This window comes from Panthera pardus, unplaced genomic scaffold (assembly GCF_024362965.1).
Source record: "Panthera pardus isolate Hobbes unplaced genomic scaffold, ASM2436296v1 HiC_scaffold_8, whole genome shotgun sequence".
In the NCBI taxonomy this organism is placed as follows: domain Eukaryota; kingdom Metazoa; phylum Chordata; class Mammalia; order Carnivora; family Felidae; genus Panthera; species Panthera pardus.
Window position 1 is genome coordinate 8,616,407 of NW_026527013.1, and position 24,230 is coordinate 8,640,636.

The 24,230-nt window shown below is 55.3% G+C and overlaps 1 protein-coding gene across 5 annotated transcripts; it reads right to left on the reverse strand.

Moving 5' to 3' along the window:
• Positions 1-1,167: 1,167 nt before the first annotated feature.
• On the reverse strand, positions 1,168-24,219 carry KANK2 (KN motif and ankyrin repeat domains 2). 5 transcript variants are annotated; one of them, XM_053898513.1, is made up of 14 exons: positions 24,107-24,219; positions 22,775-22,959; positions 21,666-21,780; positions 20,022-21,233; positions 10,163-10,330; positions 9,962-10,064; positions 8,516-8,755; positions 7,932-8,019; positions 7,149-7,368; positions 6,619-6,761; positions 4,291-4,491; positions 4,123-4,212; positions 3,700-3,786; positions 1,168-2,134 (listed from the first exon to the last, which is right to left on the reverse strand). In XM_053898513.1, exons 3-13 carry the CDS (start codon positions 21,700-21,702, stop codon positions 3,706-3,708), a joined length of 2,583 nt encoding a protein of 860 aa, XP_053754488.1. In that variant the 5' UTR covers positions 21,703-21,780; positions 22,775-22,959; positions 24,107-24,219; the 3' UTR covers positions 1,168-2,134; positions 3,700-3,705. The 5 variants fall into 5 exon arrangements, with proteins under 5 accessions (XP_053754488.1, XP_053754487.1, XP_053754486.1 ...); XM_053898512.1 differs by having other exon boundaries at positions 1,168-1,929; positions 22,745-22,959; XM_053898511.1 differs by having other exon boundaries at positions 22,745-22,959.
• Between the last annotated feature and the right edge of the window lie 11 nt (positions 24,220-24,230).

Below are 24,230 nucleotides of genomic sequence, written 5' to 3' on the forward strand. Positions count from 1 at the left end.
GCTTTATTAAATTCCTTTACCTTCTAAAAAACGATTATAAAAAGGAATACTTCATTTAAGTGTAATACTGTCTTTATGGACGTACCGTGGTCGGGAAGTGAAGTTAAAGGTCATGAATACACGTGACAGGAGAACAGGGGACAGAGGCGGGATGTCCCTGTAGCCTAGCATACCAAGCCCAATGGGTATGGGGAGAGGGGAGAAGGGAAAGCAGGGATAAATATGGACTTATCTGGGGAGCGGCGTCGATGAGCTGCTTCTAGGAGCTTCGCTTGACCATACCGCTGGCTCCGGGGCCAGATGCGCAGGTACACAACTTGTGTCCCGCTTCTCAAAGCTGCCCAAAGTTGTGGCCTTCTGTCAGACACCAGCAGTTGTCCCCAGTAGGCTTTGGTTTTGTTTTCTCTCCAGTTGGCACACACACGCACACGCACACACGCACACGCACACACGCACAATCTAGGGTGTCTCCTTCAACCATCCAAACTCTTTTGTCTTAGGTACCTCCCTTCAGTCAAAATCAAAGCAAGCCAGACTCCATCAAGCCAAGAAACCTACTTTTCTGTAGGTGAGAAGCCAGCGCTTTGCTTTACCGAATGACCACGAGCGAACGCTCATGGGCCGAGCGGACAGAACCGGACAAGAGAGGACAGGACACCTATCAGCCAGGGATCTTACTCCCTGTCATGAGGCACTTAACTTCTCAAGGCTTGGAACCCCTCCCCCCCCTTTTATTGTTGTTGTTGTTGTTCACAAAAGGAAGGAACTGGAAAGAAAACTATGTGGAGATTCTGAGGACAACACAGGCCATGAAGGAAACTGCGTGTGTCTGGCGAGCCCTATTTCCAGCAGGCTCTGTTCCAGGCAGCTCCGGAAAGCCTATAGGTTGTTGGGGGAAAAAAAAAAAAAACCCACACAACCCCCCCCCCACCCCCCCCACCCCCCCCCCACCCCCCGCCCTTGTTTGGTTTTCGGCAAAGCCCTGTCTCTTTAAGTTTGCACTGGGAGCCCTCAGGGGGGCAGCCAACTTTTAATTGTGTGCACATGGGGTTTCTGGAGCTTGCCCTGTGTGCTGCCAGCAAGTACATGTCCTGTTTTGTCTTTTTTTTCCCCCCTTTGCGGGGAGAAATTGTGGAGTCTGGGGAGGATGAGGACGGCCCGCTACCAGGGTTCTAAGCCCGGGGACTCAAACAGCTGCTCTGGGAACCGGATTCATTTCCTGAGTCCCCAGGTCTGAAGGATTTTCTAGGAAAATTAATATTTGCCAGGGCCTCCACGCGTGGAGGGGACGGATTTCTGGGTGATCTCTCGATGTCTCGGCTGCGGGGTCCTGAGCCGCCCCGCCGCCCCCCACCCCGCCCCCACTTGACTGAGGGTGACACAGGCAGTGGCAGCGAGACAGCAGAACAAAAAGGACTGAGCTCCCTGCCCTGGGTGACAAGGACAGAATCTGTTTTGCGAAGAGACCAGAAGACAGTTCCCCCGCCACCCAAGAAAGCTGTCTGGGGAGGGCAGGGCGGGGGGAAGGGGGTAGTGGACAAAACACTATTATATACCAGACAATTAAATGTGGGGCGTGCGAGGGGGGCGTTAAGCCACTCCGGACGTGACCCGTGCGTAACAACATTCAGGATTAAAATGAAACTATGCGATTCCAGTGACTTTCAGATCTGGCAACAAGTAATACGATTCCCGCCCCCCCCCCCCCCAATGATTCAAAAATACAGTATTTTTCCCTTTCGCCTTCCTCCGTCCGTAATTGTCAGTTGATTGTTCTCAACGTTCTTCATAAACCCACGCCCCGGCCTCGGCCGCTGGCGCCAATTTATGTAAGAATTTAGCTCCGGTCTGCACCGCGGCTGCTTTGAACTGGTGTACCAGGAAAAACCCGCTATAAAGCTGGAGTCATGTTGCTGTTGGGGGCTCCTCCTGGGAAGCAGAAGAAAATCCCACTTGCCTTTGTGACTCGGGCCTCGGTGGGTATGGGGGGGGGTGCTGGCGAGGGAGAAGGGAGCAGACGAGGGAGGAGGGACGGTTCGCTCTGGGGCTGGCTGGCCCTCCCCCCGGGCCTCCCTCCCGGCTACTCTTCGGCAGAGGATGACGCAGGACTTTCGTCATCTGACATCGGGGCAAACTGAAACAAGAAGCAGAATTCCTTTTGTTTGGCATCGTTTCAGATGCCTACAAGGCGCCAACTTTGTTGGCTGGCCCTGTGGCTGAGATGAGCGGACAAGGGGAGACTTGGTCCCTTGGCCTCAAGGAGGTGACGTTCAGAGAAGCACACGAATGCAGAGGAGGATTTTCATCACAGATAAAGGGTGGAGGGGAATGAAAGTAGAGAGCAGGCAGGCAGGGACGGGGACTTGCAGGGCGCAGTGATGTGGAGCACTCCGGCACAGGAAACCGCAAATGCAAAGGCCCTGAGGCAGGAGCAGCGGCTACTGGCCAAGCAGACTGAGCAAAGAGGGAGAGGAAGGAGAGTGGGGCGTGGTGAGGGTAGTCACGCAGGGCTTGGTGGGCTTTGGGGATGACTTTGGCCTTTTCTCCAAGTAGGGTGACAGCCACAGAGGGCTGTACCCTCACTTGGGTGTTCACGGTGACCTCCGGCTGCTGTGGGGAGAACAGACTGGAGGTGGCAGTGAGGGCGGGAGCCGGGGCACCAGGGTGGAAGCCAGTGGCAGTGGTCCAGATGGATGGTGGTGGATGACTGGGGCTTGTCCCCCAGGGGTCCCTGGGAGCAGGACCACACATCACCCAACAGGACATCGCCTGCTCCTATCATCCCCATCTTCCAGGTGAGGAAACTGAGGCCCAGAGCTCTTCCCCAGGTGACGCCCTGAGCGCCACAACGGAGTCCCAGGTGTCCTGACACCCTGGGGAATGAAGCTGGAAAAGCCTAGAGTCTCAGGGAGAATCTGGAAGTCACGTGGGAGACAGATGGCTGTTTGGGGGATCACTGCGCTCAACAGCCACCGTGCCACCCTCGAACCGGGCCCCAGACACGCCTCAGGGAGGCCAAGTGTGAGGCAGGAGTGAGGAGGAGGGAGCGGTGAGTGTCCCGCCCAAGGTCTGGAGTCAGAGGGACTCCAGGGCCTCCACCCCTTCTGATCTGTGAGACCTTGGGCCAGGGATGTAACCATGCTAAGCCTCAGCTTCCCCACCTGAAAAATGGAAATAATAACTACTTTATGCAGCAGAATCAGGCTATTGTGGAGGGTTCAAGAAGTCATGCCTGAGAGGCATTCAGAGGACAGACCATCAGACTGGAGAGCTCGTCTCTTCCATCAGACACTCACGCTACACTAAGTATCAAAATTATCTTCCTGTTAGGCTTTCAGAGAGTGTGTTGCTAACAGGCATGATTTCTTAAAAACCCTGGCTCGTGTGGTCACATAAGGAAAATGCCAAGTTAGACCCCAATTGGGTTTCTTTACAGTGAGACATCTCAAGGCCTTTGATACACTGACACGCTTCAAATAAAAACCAAAGTCCTCACCGTGGCCCACAAGGTCCTGCGTGATCTCTGGTGTCCCCTCCCTGCTCTCCCCGCCTCCCACTGAGGCCCTCGATGCTCCTCAAACACACCAGGCATGCTCCCGCCTCAGGGCCTTTGCACGGGCTGTTCCATCTGCCTGGACAGCCACACGACTCGCTCCTTCACTTCCTCAATAGCTCCCCATCTCTCAATGCCCCTCTAACCTTGTTTTAGATTTCTTTCCGGCAGTTACCATCACCTGGCTCTGATACGTCGTCTTGTGTATTGTGTATCTGACTACGACGCCTGCTCTGTGAGGGCAGAAATGGTTTCCTGTTTGGTTCAGGGCTATGACTGCCAGGGCCTAAAGCAGGATGTGTCATGCGATAGGTGCTCTGTAAGTATTTCTCGAATGAGTGAATGGGGATTAAGAGCATGCATTTGGCTCGAGACAGATCCAGGTTCGAATGCTGTTACTTGGTCTCCACTGTCCACACCTCATTTCCTCATGGGGGCACCAGGGAGGTTCACCAAGCAGATGACTCTTAAGTCCTTGGCACGGGCCCCATACAGCATCAGCCCTTTGTAACCGCTTGTGCCTTCCCAAAGCCCCCCACCGGCCACAGCGTCCAGGGGTTGGCACTTACCGAGCACTTGATGTTCATGCGGGAGTAGAGCATGGATGCAATTTCACTCTGCCCCGCGTCCAAGGCCACCATCAAAGCTGTGCTCCCGTCCTGTAAAGATCCACTGCTATGATGAGGCCCCGAGCTGTGCTCCTGCCCTCCCTGGGGTGCCCCTGGGTGGGGACTCACGCGGTCAGTGAGCGAGATGTCGCAGCTGGGCACAGCCAGCAGGAGCCCCGTGATCTCCTTGTGGCCGTGCTCACAGGCGCACATCAGGGCCGTGGAACCGTCATCATCCTGGACGTTGACGTCTGCTTCACAGGCCAGCAGGGCTTTGACCACATCCACCCGCCCGTGGCTGACCGCCAGCATGAGGGCCGTCTGCCCCGCCTGGGTAGGGCAAGGAATAGGCTTAAGGACCATGTCATCCCGGGCACCCTTGCTCTGGAACCTTCCATGGTTCCCGAGTACTGTGATGTTAACAGGATCTCTACTTGCTGGCCTCCTTCTAGATCTCAAACAATCCCTCCCACCACCGGGCCTTTGCACTGGCCGGTCCCCTCCTCCTCCTGCTGTCTCCTTCTCATCCCTCACATCTCGGCTTAAATGTTTCCTCTCCTGGGAGATGCTATTTGCCTACCCATCCCAAACCCCAACTAAAGCAGGTTCCTAGCTCCTGGGTGTAAATATATGTAAAAATTTTTTGAGCTAAGATGTCTATGCTTTTCTGTATGTCAGCTAAGCCTCAGTAAAAATCAAATCAATGTTGGGGCGCCTGGGTGGCTCAGTCAATGAAGCGCCCGACTCTGGCTCAGGTCGTCACCTCATGGTTTGTGAGTTCGAGCCCCGCGTTGGGCTCTGTGCTGACAGCTCGGAGCCTGGAGCCTGCTTCGGATTCTGTGTCTCCCTCTCTCTCTCTGCCCCTCCCCTGCCCGTGCTCTCTCTTTCTCTCAAAGACAAATAAACATTAAAAATTAAAATAAAAAATCCATGTTCATTAGCGGATGAGTAGAAAAAGAAACTGTAGTATACCCATACTAAAGAATATTAGCCTTAGGAAGAAACGGAGTACTGATGCGCACTGCCCCGTGATGAACCTTGGAAATATTATGCTCAGTGAAAGGAGCCAGACGCAAAAGAACACATACTATGCGATTCTATTTATGCAAAATATCCAGAATTGGTAAATCCGTAGAGATAGAAAGCAGACCGGTGGTTTCCAGGAGCAGGGGGAGGGAGATGGGAAGTGACAGCTCACGGTGCAGTGTTTCCTTTGGGGGATGATAAGAATGTTCCAGAAGTAGATAGAGGTGATGGTTGTACAACATTGCGAATGCACTAAACGCCAATGGATTGTGTACTTTAAAAGGGATAGTCTTTTTTTTAATGTTTATTTATTTTGGAGAGAGAGAGAGAGAGAGTGTGAGCAGGGGAGGGTCAGAGAGAGAGGGGGACACAGAATTTGAAGCAGGCTCCAGGCTCTGAGCCATCAGCACAGAGCCCGATGTGGGGCTTGAACTCACAAATCGTGAGATCGTGACCTGAGCCGAAGTCAGATGCTTCACTGACTGAGCCACCCAGGTGCGCCCCCCTCTTTTTTTTGAAGTAAACTCTACCCCCAACGTAGGGCTCAAACTCACGACCCCAAGATCAAGTCACATGCTCTGCCCACTGAGTCAGCCAGGCGCCCCTAAAAGGGATAACCTCGTGTGAATTCCACCTCGGGTAAAATAAGTAAACCACGGAAATTTTGTTTTTAAAGAAAAGCTAAATCAATAAAAAAGCAAGCAGGGTCTGCTGTCGTTCTGCCCCACGACAGCGCCCTGTTCCTCTCCTTACTGTATTCAGGCTGTTGCAAATCCCTCCCTTTCTTGCTGTCCCCATGGAGCCCTGGCTACTCCCTCTGCCCAGACACCGGTCCTCACTCCAGTCACCTCCATGCTCTCCCGACTTCTGCTCCCCAACATGCAGCCGAAGGGACGTTTTAAATCAGAAAGCCGGCCGTGCCACTGCTGTGGTTAAATGCCCCCGGTGGCTTTCTGCAGCCCCCGAGTCCAAATCCGCCCCAAGCCTCTGTGCTGCCTGGAACGCTCGCAGTTCCCAGAGCTCCAGGCTGGCTAGGGGGCTTCAGGAGGGCGGGCTCTGTGTCTGCCTGTCCACCATTTAGGTCCCCGGCGCCCAGCAGCCGCCCAATGAATTACCAAGCAGGATGTGGGATGGCGTCGCTTTAAGAAAGGTGGAGGATCCCTCCCACATACCCTGCCCCGTATCAGAGGCAGCCTGGCAGGCAGGTCGTTAAGGATGGGGTTCTAGACCTAGATCTGGGTTCAAATCCCACCTCCTCTAGTCCGACCTTGAGGAAATGAGCGCTTCTCTGAGCCCCAGTGTCCTTGTCCTGTGGAGGGGGGATTCTCCCCCCTGGGCACGGAATGAGACCAAGTCTGGGCTTGGTGCACAGCCAGGACTTAGTGAGCGGGAAGGGACGCCTCGGTCTGCGGCACTGAGGGGTCTTAATACCTGGCTGGCTTTGGCATTGACATCTCCGAGCCGGAAGAGCTGCAACACGGTCTCGAGGTCGTCCTGGGTCTTCAGAGTGGCCAGGGCAGTGAGCATGATGGGGCTGTAGCCAGCACGGTTCTGCTTGTCCACCTGGCAGACACCTGGCGGGGGCGGGGGGGTTGGCAAGGAGGACATGAGCCATCAGACCCCACTGATCCCGGCCAGGCCTGCCTCAAAACCAGGGGCGGGTCCGTGAGACACAGGCAACACCCCCCCACCCCCCCACAGTCCAGCTGTGCCCCGATTCCTCCCTTTTTCCAGGCCGAGAGCCCCATCCCGCCCCACGGTCTCCCCCCTCCACCGTGCCACCCCATTAGATGAGGGACTTCTAGGAGGGGGACTGCGTCTCCTCCATCAGACGGGCTGGGTGGTGTCTCCTCTACCAGACAGGGAAGACAGCGTCTCCCCCATCAGACCGTGAGACCAGGGTAGCTGCCGGGGCCCCCCTTGCTCGCCCGGGGCCCCCTCGTCCTGCTCCACGGGCTCACCGCTGTCCAGCAGCTGCCGCACCACGGGGAAGTTGGCGTGGGACACGGAGTAGTGTAGAGCGGTGTTGCCATTGCCGTCGGCGATGTTGACCACGTAGTCCAGCAGCCGCGCCGACATGGCCCGGAAGGTGACCAGGTGGCGCCGCACCAGCTCAGGGTGGGCGTCGCTGCGGCAGGCCAGACGCAGCCACTCCTGTAGCACCGTGGTGTAGGCCACTTTCTGGACACGGGGGGCGGGGAGGAGAGGGGTCTGAGGGCGGCGGCGGCCCGCTCCCCACCACCCCCAGACGGAGTCCCAGGATGGGAGGGCGCACGTGGACACCCGCACCCGGACCCAGAGCCTGAAGGACAAGTGGGGACAACCCTCCCCAGGTGAGCCCCCTGGGCTAGAAAGCACGTGCCCCCAGCCGGGACAAGGACCCTAATGGGAAGTACGGACGCTCCGGTCCCAGATGTGCCCCCGAGGAGGGCGTGAGCGTCTCTATCCCGGGTACGTGGTCTTTAGAGACAGGTACGGACACCCATAAAGAGAAATGCGGCAGCGCCTCCCTTCAAGCCCCCCAAAGAACAGGAACCAGAGGCCAGGAGTGCTAGCAGGGGACCGTCCTCGGCCCCTCCCCCGACCCTGGCCCCTCTTCAAGGCCCGTGACTCGAGTACCAACCCCCACAACCCCCCTAGCTCTCGACTTGGATTCTGGCGTCCCCTTGAAGCAGGTACCGGGAGACCATGCAGATGGGGAGAAGCTGGGGTGGGGGTGGAGGGGCCCCGGGACCCCATCGTACCAGCTCCCGCTCACTGAGGGCATTGGGGTTGTCCAGATACTTTTCCAGGGCCAGGCAGGCTGAGATGAGGTCGGGGCTTAGTTCCATCCTGCCAGGGACAGACAAGAGGGGAGTTTGTCTTGGGAGCACTCACCTCAGCCTCCTAGGTGACCCCAGACATGGGGAGCACGCAGATCCCAAGAGGAAGTCGACAAACAGGCTAAAGTTTATTCCAAGTGGGCAGTGGTGGATAGAAAATCCTCTCCCCAGGGCAGATTTTTCCCCAGTGTTGGGGGGGGGGGAGAAAAAAAAGACACAAACAGGACAGGCAGGTGGCACATCTGTCCCAAAGAGAGTGGGGTGCTTTAGCACAAACTTTGCCTGTCCCTTAAATTCTAACCCCCAACAGCCCAAATGACCCCTATCAGGCCCTTTATCAAAGCCTGCAGACCTTCAGATGACCGGGAGAAAATGCTTGTTCACTAATTCAGACTAAGGTGTGCATGACCGATGGGAGGTTCCCTCAGACGGCACGAATGGTGAAATCTGAGGCAGAGGTCACCCACCTTGCCCTGAGTCCCCCCTCCTCCCCCAAGAAAACTGACCGGATCTCCTCCTCTGCATTCGCTCCTGACACCCCCTCCTCCACCAGCATATGCTGAGGCTCCCGAGACGGCTGGCACTCCTCCTGGCTGGTCTTGGCCACCGCTGTCCCCGAGGGCCTGAGCTGGGGGGCTTCGGCCACACTTGGAACCCTCTCCTCTGGTCCCGCGGCCTCGTTCTCTGTGCTCTCGTTGTCTGAGAAGTTCTCTGCTGTGCTGGAGTCCTCCGAGGAGGACTCGTATCTGCGAAGGAAGGATGGGCGGAGTGGGGGAGACATCACAGGACGGAACAGGACGTGGCAGGGGAGGGGCACAGGGCTCTGACTACTGGGCCGCTCTGGGCCTTGGTTTCCCCATCTGTTAAATGGGAATAGTGGCAGTAACAACCTCCCGGGGTCGCAGGGATGTGCCCTACAGCACCTGACCTGGTACACAGTGGGCACTCAACAGACACTAGCTCTGACTGTGATCGTGCTTGGGGTGGGTCAGGGAGAAACACTGCTTGTCACCTTCTACTCCTCGGTACCTCTTCCCCCTTTACCCCTTACACAAGGGCTTCAGACCCTCACCCCTGCAAACAGGACCCAGTTGTGCTACTTGCTGCCTCTGGACAGAGTCTAAACTTTTGGGCCTGGCATTAGAGGCCCCAAATCATCCCTGTCTCTACCACGTCCTATGCGTCTTGCTTTTTTTTTTTAGTTTAATTTGAAAGAGAGATAGAGAGCAAGCAGGGGAGGGGGCCGAGAGAGAGGGAGACAGAATCCCAAGCAGGCTCTGTGCTGTTGGGGTAGGGCCCAACGGGGGGGGGGGGGGGGGGGTCTCAAACTCATGAACCGTGAGATCGTGACCCGAGCCCAAGTCAAGAGTCGGATGCTTAGCAACGGAGCCACCCAGGCACCCCACCTCCTGCTTCTCAGGCACAGTCACTGCTTCCTCCCACCTCTGAGCCTTTATCCAGGGTGTGCCCACCCGCAAGAGTGCCTCCCACCCCACTCTTCACTTTGCTAGCACCCTCGGCCCCGCCTTCAGTGACTTCCCCGAGGACATCATACCGCTCTAAGGGTCCCCACCCCCTATCAGGGCTCCAACCGCACAGGTGTGGGAACTGCCCGAGGCCCCAGTGGATTGGGAGCACCATTGGGGCAGGATGCAGAGTCCAGCACTGGAGCAGCGTGGAGCAGCGTGGAGTAGCGTGGAGTAGCGTGGAGTAGCGTGGAGTAGCGTGGAGCAGCGGTTACAGCACAGGCTCGGAAGCCTGGCCACCGGGCAGACACGCGGTCGCTGTGTGAGCTCCAGCAAGGCATTCGGCCTCCGGGGACCTCAGGGTCCCAGCCGTCTATCCGCCGTGGTTAAAGGAGGGTAAGGGGCCTAGACCAGGGTGCGCTCTCGGACGAACAGGAGGGGAGGAGCTGAGGGAGGGCGGGGGTGTGGGGCGGGTGCTCCTCTCACCCGCCGTTGACCCCCACAAACTGCAGGCTCCTCCGGTGGGCTGGGGGGTCCGCGGGCTCCTCTTTGCGCTTCATGATGGACCGCACGCCAGCCGGGGGCTCGCCTGGGGGGACGGGCGGTGCCTTAAGTATCTCCCGCAGCCAGACCCTGTGCCCTGGGGCCTCCAGTGCCCCGTCCCCAGCGACCGCCACCCTCACTCACCTGCGCCCCCCGCCTCCGCGGACTCGCACGAGGCTGCCTGCCGGGCGGGCTCCGAGTCGGCAGCTTCGCGGGCGAGCGCTCCGCCTGCCTTCTTCTCAGGCTGTGCCAGGGACGAGGCCGCCACCCCTGGGGGCGACGAGGGTGACTCCGCAGGAGCCTGTGGGAGACCTGGAGGGGCAGGGAAAGAGGTGTCACTGAGGATAACAGGGGAATAACGGTGGCCTCCACGGGGTCACACGCCCCGTGGGCTAATGCCGGTGTTGCCTGGTCAAATCCTCCCAGTTCGGGAGATCCGGATCGTCAGAGATGAGGAAACTGAGGCACAGAGGGTTGCCTGAGGTCACCCAGGGAACAAGCGGCAGAATCTGACTCCGACACCGGCCTCTTGCCGGTGCTGGTAGCTGGTCAGGGACACAGAAGATGCTGTCACTCTGCAATCCTGGCTTGTGACACCCCCCTCCCCCCCTCCACATCACACTGAGGGCTGTCTGGAAACAAGGTTTGGTCACAGCCAAGAGTCGCAGTCTTGGTAGGAACTCGAATCTCCCAGGAACAAGCTGTGTGACCTCAGGGAAGTCACTTAACCTCCCTGCGCCTTGGAAGAATGACATTTCCTCCACCATGGCGTCGTTGTGCAGACTGAAGACAGTAATTTGGGGCGAAGGGGTTTAGAACAACGCCTGTATAGTGCTCGAGGGTCATTTGTTAATCCAAGAGAGTTGTAAACACTATTTCGATAAGATTTTTAAAAAATTTTAATGTTTATTTATCGTTGAGAGAGAGAGAGAGAGCATTAGTGGGGGAGGAGCAGAGAGAGAGGGAGGCCCAGAATCCGAAGCAGGCTCCAGGCTCCGAGCTGCCAGCACAGAGCCCGATGCAGGGCTCGAACCCACAAACCACGAGATCGTGACCTGAGACGAAGTCGGGTGCTTAACGGACTCAGCCACCCAGGCGCCCTTTAAGTGTTTTATTTATTATTTATTTTCGAGAAAGACCAAGAGGGTGCGAGCAGGGGAGGGACAAAGAGGGAGGGAGAATCTCAAGTAGGCTCTGCACGGTCAGCACAGAACCCGATGTGGGGCTCGAACTCAGGAAACGGGGATCATGGTCTGAGCTGAAACTAAGAGTCAGATGCTTAACTAAGCCACTGGGGCGCCCCAAGATTTATTATCATTTTAATGAAAGCAAGGCTGTGTTATGGATGTCACAGCTCCTTTCTTCTGACCTTTAAGCAGGAAACAGACACTTCAACCATCAGGAAAAAGAAACAATACAGGTCATTAGAAAATAAAAATTAAAACCCCATCTAGACTGATTTTCAGTTCAGGAAGATTAAAATATTCTGGAAATGAGTGATGGAGACAGTTACATACCAGCGTGAGCGTGCTTAGGGCCACTGAACTGGACAGTTGGCTTATTTATTTATTTAAATGCTTATTTATTTATTTTGAGAGGGAGGGAGGCAGAGAGAGAGAAAAGGAGCAGGGGAGGGGCGGAAAAAGAATCCCAAGCAGGCGATCTCATGACCATGAGGTCACCACCTGAGCCAAAATCAAGAGTCTGACCCTTAACCGACTGAGCCACCCAGGTGCCCCTGAACCGGACACTTTAAAATGGGTAAGATGGTAAGTTTTATATTACACATATGTTATCACAATTAAAAAAAAAAAAAACAAAACCCACCCAGGTTGGCCAGAGGACAAAGGTGACTCTGTGGGCCCTCAGTCCCAAGGGTGCCCAACTGCCCATCTGGGGGTGGGGGTGGCAGGGAGATCCAGGCCTGGGTTACCAGCCTAGAGCCAAGCAGGAAGAAAAGTGCCACTTTGGGGGTTCGAGGGTGGCTTGGTTGAGTGCCCGACTCCTGATTTCCGCTCAGGTCACAATCCCAGGGTTGTGGGATCAAGCCCCGAGTTGGGCTCCTCACTGAGCATGGAGGCTGCTTGCTTGGGATTCATTCTCTCTCTCTCTCTCTCTCTCTCTCTCTCTCTCTTCCTCTGCCCACTCCCCTGTGTGCACACACGCGCGTGCTCTCTCTCTCAAATAAAAAAATAATTAAAATATTAAATTACATTAAATTTAAAAAGTTTTTAATTTTTTTAATGTTTTATTTATTTTTGAGAAAGAGAGAGAGAGAGAGAGCATGAGCAGGGGAAGGGCAGAGACAGGGAGACACAGAATCCGAAGCAGGCTCCGAGGTGACAGCACAGAGCCCGACATGGGGCTCGAACTCACAAGCCGTGAGATCATGACCTGAGCCAAAGTCGATGCTTAACCGACTGAGCTACCCAGGCACCCCTAAAAATTTTTTAACAAAGTGCCACTCTGAGCATCCCCATCTCACAACCGGCTCAGGTCCCCCCAGGCCAGATGGCTTTCCTGTCACCACTTCCCCAGGTCGTCCCCTTGCTACCACAGGTCATTGGCTCTACAGACCAATTCCTTCTAATTCCCTTTAACAGCTAAAATTTTTTTGGACAGTAACTACCTCCTCAAGTCCCTAACACTCCACTGGATTTAAGAACAGAGAGTAAATAGTCAGCACAAGCAACACGGAGACCCGATGAGACACTCGGCCACAAACGTGTCTGATGGCACCCCAGCCCAGGGTGTGGCCAGGCCAGGCCGATTCCGGAGTCATGGCCTGAACCCCTGTGGGGAACCGAAGCGCACCTCTAGGTTTTTATGTGAATCTCCTGATTTCTTTTTTTAAGCTCTATCAACACATTCATATCAAACAAACAAACACACTACGTGGCGAAGCGGGATGGGTCAGGAGGCAGATGGGTCAGTTCCCAATGTCAATATCTGCCCCAAACTCAGGACCCCTCGTTTAAATACCAGGGAGGGTCGAAAGATCAGGGGAAACAACTTTCTGCTCAGTGAAATGAGCCAGTCACCAGAGCACAGATATTGTATGATTCCATTGATGTGAGGTCCTTAGAGGAGTCACGTTCACAGAGACAGGAAGTAGATGGGGGTGGCGGGGGCAGGGGCTGGGGGAGGGGGTGGGGAGTTAGCGTTCCACGGGGACAGAGTTTCAGTTTGGGAGGATGGAAAGGTTCTGGAGACGGGTGGCGTGGAGGGCTGCACAACAGTGTGAATGAGCTTAATGCCACTGAACTGGACGCTTAAAAATGGGTAAGATGGTAAGTTTCACGTTAAGTGCATTTTACCACAACGTTTTTCAAAGTGTTAAAAAAAAAAAAAAAAGGGGGAAAAGGAAATAGAGCAGCACCATAGCCCATCTTGCCCCAAGGAGAAAGCAGGTCCTGCTTCCAAAAGCTTGCCTGGCTCCTTCTCGCATGAGGAGTTCAAAGTCAGACGCTGCAATGCTAACGTAATAATAACAATAATAAAACTGATCATATTTGTTATTGTTCTTCCACTAAGGAACAGGGCAAAATGATACCACAATTTATACGGAAGAACTGAAACCCATGACCAGCTAAGACAACTTTACAAAAAGGGGCAAAGACGGGGAACCTGGCTGAGGAGAGAGTAATACATTCCAAATAGCCAAACAGCCACAATGGCCCAAACAGCAGGCACTGCTGAGGGAAGAAATGGGCCAACGGAACAGAGGAGAGAAGGCCCTAGCTGCGGGAGCTGGGGTTAAGTAAAAGGGGTTTCCGCAAATTAGCCGGGAAGGTGGCCTCTGTGGTGTGATGCTGGGAAAAAAGCAGCTTACTCGACCCAAGAAAAATCAAGCTGGATCCCTACCTCACACCTTAACACATGAACTCTGAAGGATCAATGTAGCTACAGGGAGAAGATATAACAGAATACCGGAGGCCTCAGAAGAAGAAAGATTCCTTTAAAAATTCCTCAAAGCACGCGGGGCACCTGGGTGGCTCCGTCGGTTAAACATCCCACTTCAGCTCAGGTCGCGATCCCATGGTTCATGAGTTCGAGCCCTGCGTCGGGCTCTGTACTGACAGCTCAGCCTGCTTCAGTTTCTGTGTCTCCCTCTCTCTCTGCCTCTCCCCGGCTGGCACTGTTTCTCTCTCAAAAATAAACAGTAAATTTTAAAAAAGCTTTTTTTAAAATACAAAATATTAAAAAAAGAAAAATATGATGGGTTTGATCCCTCATGAAGATTTCTATCAGATTAAAAAAAAAACCACCGTAGACAAAGTTAAATGACAGAAGAATACACACTGTGGGAAGATATTCATAATGCCAAAAATGAGCAAGGGTCATCTTCTAGAACAAGAGTCAATAAACTTTTTCTGTGAGGGGCCAGACAATAAATATTCTCAGTTCCGTGGGCCATAAGGTCTCAATGGGGAAAGCGGCTCTGGACAGTATGTAAACGAATGGGTGTGGCTGTGTTCTGATACATTTGAATTTCATATAATTTTGCTCATGTCTATCTTCTTTTTATATTGTTCAACCATTTAAAAACATAAAAACCGGGGGCGCCTGGGTGGCTCACTCGGTTAAGCATCCGACTCTTGATTTCGGCTCAGGTCGTGATCTCGAGGTTCGTGAGTTCAAGCCCCTCACGGGGCTCTGTGCTGACAGTGCGGAGCCTGCTTGGAATTCTCTCTCCCCCCTCTCTCTGCCCTTCCCCCACTGTGTGCATGCGTGCACGAGCACATGCTCTCTCTCTCAAGATAAATAAACATTAAAAATAAGTAAGTAAATAACAACATAAAAACCTTTCTTCGCTTGTGAGCCTATAAAAACAGGCAGCGGGCTGGATTTGGCCCAAAGGCCATAGTTTGCCAACCCCTATTCTGGAATATGCCGGGACCTTCTGAAAACTACCCAAGGAAAAGCGGACAAAGGCTACATGGTGATGCCCAATGTCACCAAAAATCAAGGAAATGCACATTAAAACAAGGAGATACCATTCTGCACCAGCGTCGATGTGCAAAAATTAGAGAAAATTCCATCTGGGGAAGTGGGCACCTCAGATCCAAGCGTGGCTGGTGAGAATGGACAGGGAGAGCTTTTCCAGAAAGGATCAGACAAACCTTGGAGTGAACTTGTGAATTCCCTGTGATTCAGCAACCCCAGGGGCCCACCGAGGGGGTATCGGGTAAGAAAAGTGTCGCACACACCTCGGGCAGACGGCTGTGTGGTCATTCCAAGTGACAAACCAGGTTTATAAACATCAGGGGGGAGAGTTCAAAAATAGTGCACAGAGAGAAAAAAAAAATAAGAAACAGCAAGATTTTTTCTTCTGAAATCACAATACCATTTTAGGAAATTAAACATGCCCAGAGCATATTTTTCAAGGACACTGAAATGTCTAAATAAGCTTCTGGAAGGTGGATTGCAAGGAATGATATTTAATGGGCTGGGGTGTGTGTGTGTGAATGGCATAGGGCAGCAGTTGGCAAACTACGGACTGTGGGCACGATTTTTGCATTTTTAAATGGAAAAACAAAGAAGAATGCTATTTGGGACATGTGAAAATTACACGAAACTGAATATCCTACGACCATGCTTGTTCCTTTATATATTGTCCACGCTTACATGCTTACAAAGGCAGAACGGGGGCACTAAACTCATCAAAATGTATACATTTAAATATGCAACACTTTTTTTTTGTATATTAAGCACATTTCAATAAAGCTTAAAAAAAAAAGAAAGAAAAGAGCAGAATTGAGTCATTGCAACAAAGATCATGTAGCCCATAGAGCCGAAGCTATTTATCTGCCCTCAGCACCGAGGGTGGAAGAAGGTGGAAAAAACATCAAGTAACACAAGAGAGCTGGCATGCACAGACCAGCGGAGATGGTCGCTGTGAGCTGAAAAATTACATTGACTCAGTTTGGGCCTCTTTAAGGCCACAAGACATTTTTAAAAATTTAAATCACTCACCCACCCAGTGTGGGAAGGGAGTGAGGCCACAGGGGAATAAAGCGATTTGGCAACAGACATCACGGTCCTCAAAAATGCTCTTCTGGAAACCTGTCCTGAGAAAACAGAAGACGAAAGGGGTTTCCGCAAAAGGACATCTTTGTGGCATCAATGACAGTAGAGACTGATGTGGCTGTTAAATAAATACTGCATCCCAGGACTTTTTTTTTTTTTTTTTTTTGGAGAGAGAGAGAGCGAGAGAGAGAGAGAGAGAGAGAGAGCAGGGGCGGGGCAGAGAGACACACACACACACACACACACACACACACACACACACACAGAAACCGAAGCAGACTCCAGGCTCTTTGCTGTCAGCACAAAGCTGACACAGGGCTCGAACTCACAAACCGTGAGATCATGACCTGAGCTGAAGTCGGATGAGCCACCCAGGTGCCCTAGGCCAGGAATTTTTAATAACAGGAAGCAATGCCCTGGGATAATGTTAAATCAAAGAAACCAAGGGCGGAGTTTAAAACCTGGCTTCCTGAACAGTGGGCAGCCACCCCGCGCCTCAGTTTTCCCCATCTGTAAAATGGGGATTAAAAACACCACCCACCTCATATGGGTGTGCTGGGGACACAGATGAATTAAAATATGAAGAATGTCAAAAAACGCCCTGGCCCATAGGAAGGCTACCTAAAGGCTCTTAAAAATCAAATAATGCAGGGCGCCTGCGTGGCTCAGTTGGTTGTGTCCAACTTCGGCTCAGGTCACCATCTCATGGTTCGTGGGTTCGAGCCCTGTGTCAGGCTCTGTGAAGATCCTGCTTGGGATTCTCTCTCTTGCCTTGCCCCTGCTCTTTCTCTCTCTCAAAAATAAAACAAAAATTAAAAAATAATAAAAATAAAATAATGCGAGACAACAAATTCTATCAGCTCCCTGTTGCCAGACCTAAAAAAAAAAAAAAAAACCAAAAAAAAAAAAAACCATATTATCTTCTGCATGAAAAAATTCGGAAGGAACGAAGCAGAAGTGCTAACAACAGCTGGGTCTGGGCGGTGGTGGGTTTATGGGGGTTTTGTTTAGTGTGCCAGATTTTTCTGGACTTTCCCAACTTTCCACAAAGAATATGAATTGCTGTCGCAGGGGTAGGTTTCCAACAAACGCAAAGGAAATTTCAAGGCCTCGGAGACCCCACACACACACATGCCCTCCTGCCCCTTCTCCCACCGATCTCTCTGGAAGGTGGGGGGGATGGGACTTTGTGAGGTCTCCAGGCCTCTGCCTGCACCACCCACTCTTGCCAGCCTGAGGGGAAGGCAGCTTCTCACCCTCCCCACCCTTCCGCCCCAGGGAGGGAATTCTAGATGGCGGAGAATTTGGGCTCCTCCCTACCTCCTCCCCCAGGGAGTCCTCCCAGACCTACCCATCAAGCTGGCGGACCTAAACACGTGGTCCAAACACTTGTCAAGTCCTGTACTATCTAATTGCATTTTTCATATTGCTCCTCCCCAGTCTACAAGTTCTACTGGGCCCCCTCTGATGCTTAGGGACCTCTGGACCGCCCATCTCCAGCCTCATCCTACTCCAACATGTTCAAGATCTTTTTAATGTTGTTGTTGTTGTTTTTTTAACATTCATTTATTTTTGAGAGAGAGGGAGCCAGAGTGCAAGCAGAGGGGGGGCGGGCAGAGAGAGAGACACACACACACACAGAATCCCAAGCAGGCTCCAGGCTCCGAGCTGTCAGCACAGAGCCTGATGTGGGGCTCGAACTCATGAACCGTGGGTGAGATCATGACCTGAACCAAAGTCGGACGCTTCCCCGACTGAGCCACCCAGCCAGCCCCCGGCTTGTTCAATATCTTGATGTCCTCAGGCCCCTCCTCGCCTCAGGACCTTAGCGCCTGCTGGGAACACTCTTCTTCCCACCCCGGTGCCACGTGGCTGATCCTTCTCGTTCACATCTTGGTTCGAAGGGCCAACAGCTAAGCCTTGAGCACCTACTATGTACTTGGTGCCACACGGTGATAGGAACTCACACATATAAACCTCACAAGGATCTGGTGACACTGGGTTGTCAGGACCCCAGATTAGCACATGAGGCACAGACAGGTCAAATAACTTGCTCCAGGGCACAGAGCTAGGGGGCAGGGAAATCAGAATTGGAACCGAGATCACCACCCCATCTAACTGCTGCCTACCCCAGGCCCGTCTTATTTGCTTCTAACACGTATTCCCTGAAACGGTATTTCACTTTTTTATCACGGGGCTTCACTTGTTTATCGTAGGGGTTCTGTCTGTCTGGTTCACTGCTGCATCGCTGGTGCCTGGAAGAGTCTGGCACAAAGCAAGCATTCAATAAAAGTCTGCTAGAGGAGAAGACGTTGAAATGAACCGGCACACTCCAGTTCTGCCCAAGCAAAGCAGAGACGGGGCTGGCTGCGGCAAGGGGTTAAGTGAGACACAAGGAAGGACTTTTGGGGGCAGCCGCCCGCATAGAGTGGGAACATCACTACGTCTGTGTGTCCTGCAGGCAAGAAGCCCCACGGCTGCCCAAGGTGGCACGTCTGGAATGGAGGTTGCCTCCCAGAAATCCCAAGGCTGAGCCGGGCAGGGCCTTTGGCTGGGGGCCAGAATCAAAGCGCTGGGTGTTTGTGATGGACGCAGAACAGAGAAGTGGTGTCCAGAGCTGGCCAGGAACAACATGGAAAAGCAAGAAAACACAGCTGGGTCCCCACCCTCCAGTTTGCGCCCTCAGGTCCCTCCACGGGGCTCTGACATTCGAGGCTGGGTTGGGGACCTGAGCGGCACCTTCGAGCCCTGCTGTAGGTTCAGGCTGACCTTGGTTTAGGTCTTGGCTCAGCCACTGCCTAGCTGTGTGACACCGGGCAAGTATAGCTTTTTCCTGAGCCTCAGTTTCCCCGGCTATAAACAGAATTGGCCTGAAAATTATCAACAAGCGTTGATTGAGGGTTCACTGCGTGCATCAATTCACAAGAGTCCCTAGAGGTAGGGGACTAGCGTTATGTCACTTTACAGATAAGGAAGCTGAGGCCTCCAGAGGTGAAGTCCCTCACCCAGGGCTACATCAAGAAGTAGAACTTGAACCCAGGTTGCTTGGGATATTAAAGCCCACATTCCATGAATGAAACGCTTACCATAGCACCTGGCATCGGGCTAGTGTTTGATACAGAACAGCTGTCATGATTATGAATCATTCCGACAGCTTCCGCCAGAAACCTAAGGGTGGCAGCGATGGGGCAGCTGCCATTTTGCACAACCCACATCCCCATTCCTGGCATGAGGACTCAGCACTTTCTCCAGGGGACATCCCTTTTGCTCCCTCAGAGGCCGCAGGACTTGGGTGGGGCTCCTCTACCCCCAGCATCTGGGGCTGGGCAGTGAAGGACACAGCGACTGGCACAGCGATGGGCACATGACTGCTGCCAGTCCCTGAGGGGTACCCTTGGGATTTTTTATTAGCACTATTCAGACTGAGAGGTTCCCCTTCCACTGAGATGAAAGGACAGATGCCTGGAGTCGTGGGGCCACCTGCACTCTGCTAAGAAAGAAGGCCCCAAAGTGCACGGAAGAAGAGAGTCAGAGATTCTGGATGATATTTGAGCACCTAGATCCAGCTATGCCTGAAGCTGTCACTAAGTTACACAAACAGTACATTTCCTTTTCATTGCTTAAACTGGTCTGAAGTTGGTTTCTGCCCTTTACCGAATAAATTGGGAGAGCTTTTGGGCCCAGCAAACCAACAGCCTTGGGGACCCTCCCTCAAGTACCTCCTGTCGTCTGGATACTTACAACGTCCTAGCCAGGAACACACGCACTTAACAGATACCCAATTTCTCTGCATGGTTCCCCACAGCACAGAGTCGGCAGCACAACTGTCCCGTTTTTTTTCCAGAGGACGAGACAGAGGCTCTGAGAGCCGGAGTGGTTGGTCTGATGGAAGGCCAGGGCCGGGGCTGGACCCCGGCCTTCACAGGAACAAAGAAGGCCTCTCCGCCATCCTCCCCTGTCTGCCGTGGCTCACCTGCTGGGTCACTGCAGCTGCGCTCCGTGATGCTGATCTTCTTCACCAGGTGAACGTTGCCGGCGGGCGCAGCAGATGTTGGGAACGCGGTCTCTACCAGCTCGTGGCTACGGAACACGGCAGGGCTCTCCACCCCTCCAGACGGTGCCAGGGACCGCAGCCCTGTTCCATAGGGCTCCAGACTCTGGGCCCGCTGGGCGGGGGTTCCGGCAGCCGTGCTGGCCACCACCTCCACCTCCCGCGGCCCCTCTACCACCCGGACAGTGTCCACTCGGATCGGGCTGTCCGGTGGTGGCCTGGCCTGGGGCTGGGGGTCCGCGTGCCGGGCCTGAGCCGCCTGCAGCTCCTGCAGCGCTTTCTTGAGCTGGGTCTCCAGCACCGTGACCTTAGCGGCGAGGGCTGCCTCGCCGTCAGGCACACCCAAGTCCCGCTCTCGGACCCAGGTGCCCACGCTCCTGGTCTCGAGCGTCACTGGATCTTCGGGGGGCTCTGGGAGGTCCAGGCAGAGCTCGCTGCGGCCCCGGGCCCCCGTGGGATGGCCCAGGAATTTCTGGCTCTTGAGCTGCACCGTGAGCTGCCGTTTCTCCTCCTGCAGCACGGATAGCTTCACCTGGAGCACGGGGATCAGCTTCACCTGCTCCTCCAGCTGCCGCAGCTTCCGCAGGGCACCCGCCATCTGTTCCCGCACGTGGGCCAGGTGCCCGGCGCTAGGAGGCACGGGTGTGGACAGTCCTGAGCTCCGTGGCGTCGGGGGTGGCAGCCCCACGCCCACCAATGAGCTGGTGGAGCCTGCTGCGCTGGGGGTCAGGGAGCCCAGGCCGGTGGGCGCAGCTGCCTGGTCCTCCAGGCGGCGTCGGGCATCCAGCAGCGTGCGCTCCACGCGCGGGTTGAAGCCGGCGCGGGTCTCTAGGGCACCGTACTGCGGGTAGAAGCCGCGGCCGCAGTAGGAATAGGCCGAGTGGCGGCTGTCCCCGCTGGCATTAGAGCACAGAGACTCGGTGGAGGTCCACCAGGAGCCAGGACCTCGGGGCAGGGAGCTGAGGCGGGGCCGGCGCTGCACGGCCACGCGCCGAAGCGTGTGGCCTTTCTCGATGTCATCCACATACTTGAGAAAGTCCAGGTCGAGGCGGTAGCCATAGGGCGTCTCCACAGAGTACGGTGGGTCAGGCTCCCTGGCAGGGAAGGCGGGTGGGGAGGCTGGCCCAGGGGTCCCTGGGGTGTGAAGAAAGACCAGGGACTCTGAACACCGCTGTCCCCTCCTCAGGGGGGAGACTCATGTCCCCAGGAGAGTCCAGGTTTATTTGCCCTAGGGACAGGAGCCCACTGGGTGCTTAATAATGACTCCAGTCTCAGGGCAAGGCCCTGTCACTCTCTCCGAAACCTGCAGGGTAGGGCTGTGCCTACTCCCTCCACCCCCCCTCCCCCACAGGGACCCATCTCCCTACTCACACCAGCCCCCTTCCCTGAAAGTCTGTCCCCTCCCCATCAGACCCTCCAGGGTAGAGCCAAACGGTCCTTATTCAGGCCCTTGGGGCAGGGCTGTGTTTTACCCTCAACCACTCCACCCCCACCACCTCCTGCAAGGTTGGGCCTCATCATCTCCCAGACCCCAGGGCAGGGCCCTCTCTTCCTGAGCCCCCTGACCTGGGAAGGGAGCTGGCACGTGCAGGACTTGGGCCATCCTCTGGTCTGCAGAAGCTCCTCAAGAGTCACTTGGGGTCTGTGACTCAGATCACCTGCAGCTTGGGCTGAGGCTTACCTGGGAGGAGGGGTATTGGAGCTTGGAGTCAGGAGGAGTCTGCAGGGGGAGGGGGGGAGGGGGCCACCCCCCCCTCCACAGCTGCCCCCCTCCCAACACTCCCTCTTCCCCAAGTCCGGGACCCTCTCCTAGGAACACACCCGGCCTGGCTGTGGAAAGGGGTGGGGGGCCCCCACGGCCTGGAACAAAGAAACCAAACCTCACAGCCTGCCTGCACATCTGTCCAGCCCCTGGACAGGCTCCAGCTGTTCCCACAGCCCCGCCTCCACAAGGCCCTGGGCCGGGGGGCCCCAAGCCCGACAGGCCCCACCCTTCCTGCACCCCTCCTCTCAGTCCAGGCCAGAAGCTGGCTACAGGGACAGATAGGGGCTGAGATGGGCAGGGGGTTGGGGGACAGGCTTCCTGAGTGCAGGAAAGCCCTCCTGCAAGAATCCAAGGACACAGAGACACAGGGGCAGAGGAGAGACGAAGCCGAGGGTAGGGGACCCCAAAGGAGAGCTGGGTCAGGCCAGCCAGGGTAGGGGGGCAGGGAAAGTTAGGGGGAGGCAGTGAGGAGCAAAGCCTTTCCTCTTTATGGAAACAATTTTCTCTAAAAATAAACAGTTTCGCTGCCGGGCTACACGAGAACTTCCTGCCCCCCCAGGATGCGTCCGGCTCAGGGGCGCAGCAGGGATAGAGGGCCGGGTGGTGTCCAGGGAAGTCATGGGGGTTGTGGGGGGGGGGGCGGGGAGGAAGTAAGACAGGGCGCCTGGAGGCTGCAAAAGGGAGGGACAATCAGAGCCTCTCACTAACTCCCCCCTCAGCCCTGGAGGCCGGCCAGGGCCCTCTTGTCCCCAACACTCAGCCTGAGCTTGGCCAGTCCTTTCTGCCGTCTGACCTCCAGCCACCCTGCTCCAGAGGCCCCAGCCCATCCTACCACCAGGCAGGACCCTTTCTGGCCTGTGGGTGCCAGGGCGGTGGGTACCTGGGAGGATGGGCCAGGTGGGGCACTTGCCGGGCATGAAGGCGGGGCTGGGGCTCCGGGGCAGCCGGGCTTGTCCTTGTCTTACACCCTGCTCGTCCCTTGCTTAGTGTCTTGCTTAGTCTCTCCACGCTTCTCTGCCCCTCTCCACGTTCTGTCTCTCTGTGCCTCTCTCCACTTCTCTCTCCGTCTTTCTTCACGTCTTTGTCTTTCAACGCCTGGAACACAGTCACCAATTGTATGAAATCTGGGTTTTCACCTGCTTGGAGGCTCACCCCCTACGCACCTGGGAGGTGATCAAAAACTCTTTTCTGGACACCTGAGAGAGACTGGTGGCAGGAAGCAGGACTGGAATAGCCTGTGGGGGCCCCTGGAGGTGAAAAGCGGTGGGGCAAATAATAGTAATAACTGTAATAATCACCCCAGCAGCTCATTTGATCACAACGTCCCCATCAGGCACACAGTTATTGATTGCTCTGTTTTGCAAATAAGGAATGGGGGGCGGGGTAGGCACAGAAATGCACAGTGACTTGCCCAGGGTCACCGGAGGGGGAAGTGGCTGGGTCTGGACTCGAACCTAAGCCTGGCAGATTCCCCACTATTGGCCACACCACCCCCACCTCCCAATGCCACATCCCTCTGCCCACTTCCAAGAGAGACTGAGGTCTGAGGGTCTCCAGCCATCGGACCGCCCTCTACGTGCGCGGATGACCACAGGTCGAGAAAGCAGAGCGGGGTGGGCGGGGTGGTGAGGGAGGGTGTCTGTGGCTGAAGCCCCTCTCCCTCTATGGGACCCCTGGGATATAGAGAAGGAAAAGCAGGATAGGAGAGAGATGGAGAGAATGGGAGGCGAGACACTCCAAGAGGGGACAGGTAAGGGGGTGCAGGGTCCCAGGCGGGCCCGAATGTCCGGCGGAGTCTCCTTCCAGCCCCACTCCCAGCCAAACCTGGACGTCTCTGGGGTCTCTCCGACCCAAAGACCCCGGCAGGGGTGACCCCGCCCCGTGCAGGGAGGGGGCGGGGCCTGCGGGGTCCCCGGCTAATGGCAAACAGCTGCCGCTCCCCACACCGGCCCAGCCGCCAGGCCGAGGCCCAGCCCGGCCGGACGCCCGGCCGCCTTCCCGCCGTCTGGGGCCTGGCTCTGCTCGGCCACGGAGGAGGGCGAGGGGGGACACAGTGGGGGTAAAGAGGTAGAGAGGAGGATCGAGATAGGGGAGAGGGGCAGAGGGAAGACAGTGATGCGGGAAAGGGGCAGGACACCTGGAGGAGGATGCGGCCGGGGAAGAGAAGCAGGGACGGGGTCAAAGACGGGGAGGGGACAGAGACGCGGGGGAACGAGACACTCCAAGTACGGAAAGTTTAGACCTAGATGGAGGAGTTGGAGGCAGCGGCTCGTAGAGAACGGCGAGGTCGCGTCCCGGGATTGGGGGTGGGTGGGGTGGGGACCACGCTCGAACCCCGAACCGGACTCGAACCCCGACCCAGCCTC

Excerpts from the sequence above, each read along its gene's own strand:
- KANK2 (XM_053898513.1), bottom strand. The coding sequence starts at position 21,702 with ATGGCCCAAGTCCTGCACGTGCCAGCTCCCTTCCCAG. Across the intron at positions 8,020-8,515 it reads AATGCAGAGGAGGAGATCCG|GATGGAACTAAGCCCCGACC; the intron begins GTCAGTTTTCTT and ends TGTCCCTGGCAG. Across the intron at positions 4,492-6,618 it reads TCAATGCCAAAGCCAGCCAG|GCGGGGCAGACGGCCCTCAT; the intron begins GTATTAAGACCC and ends TGCCCTACCCAG.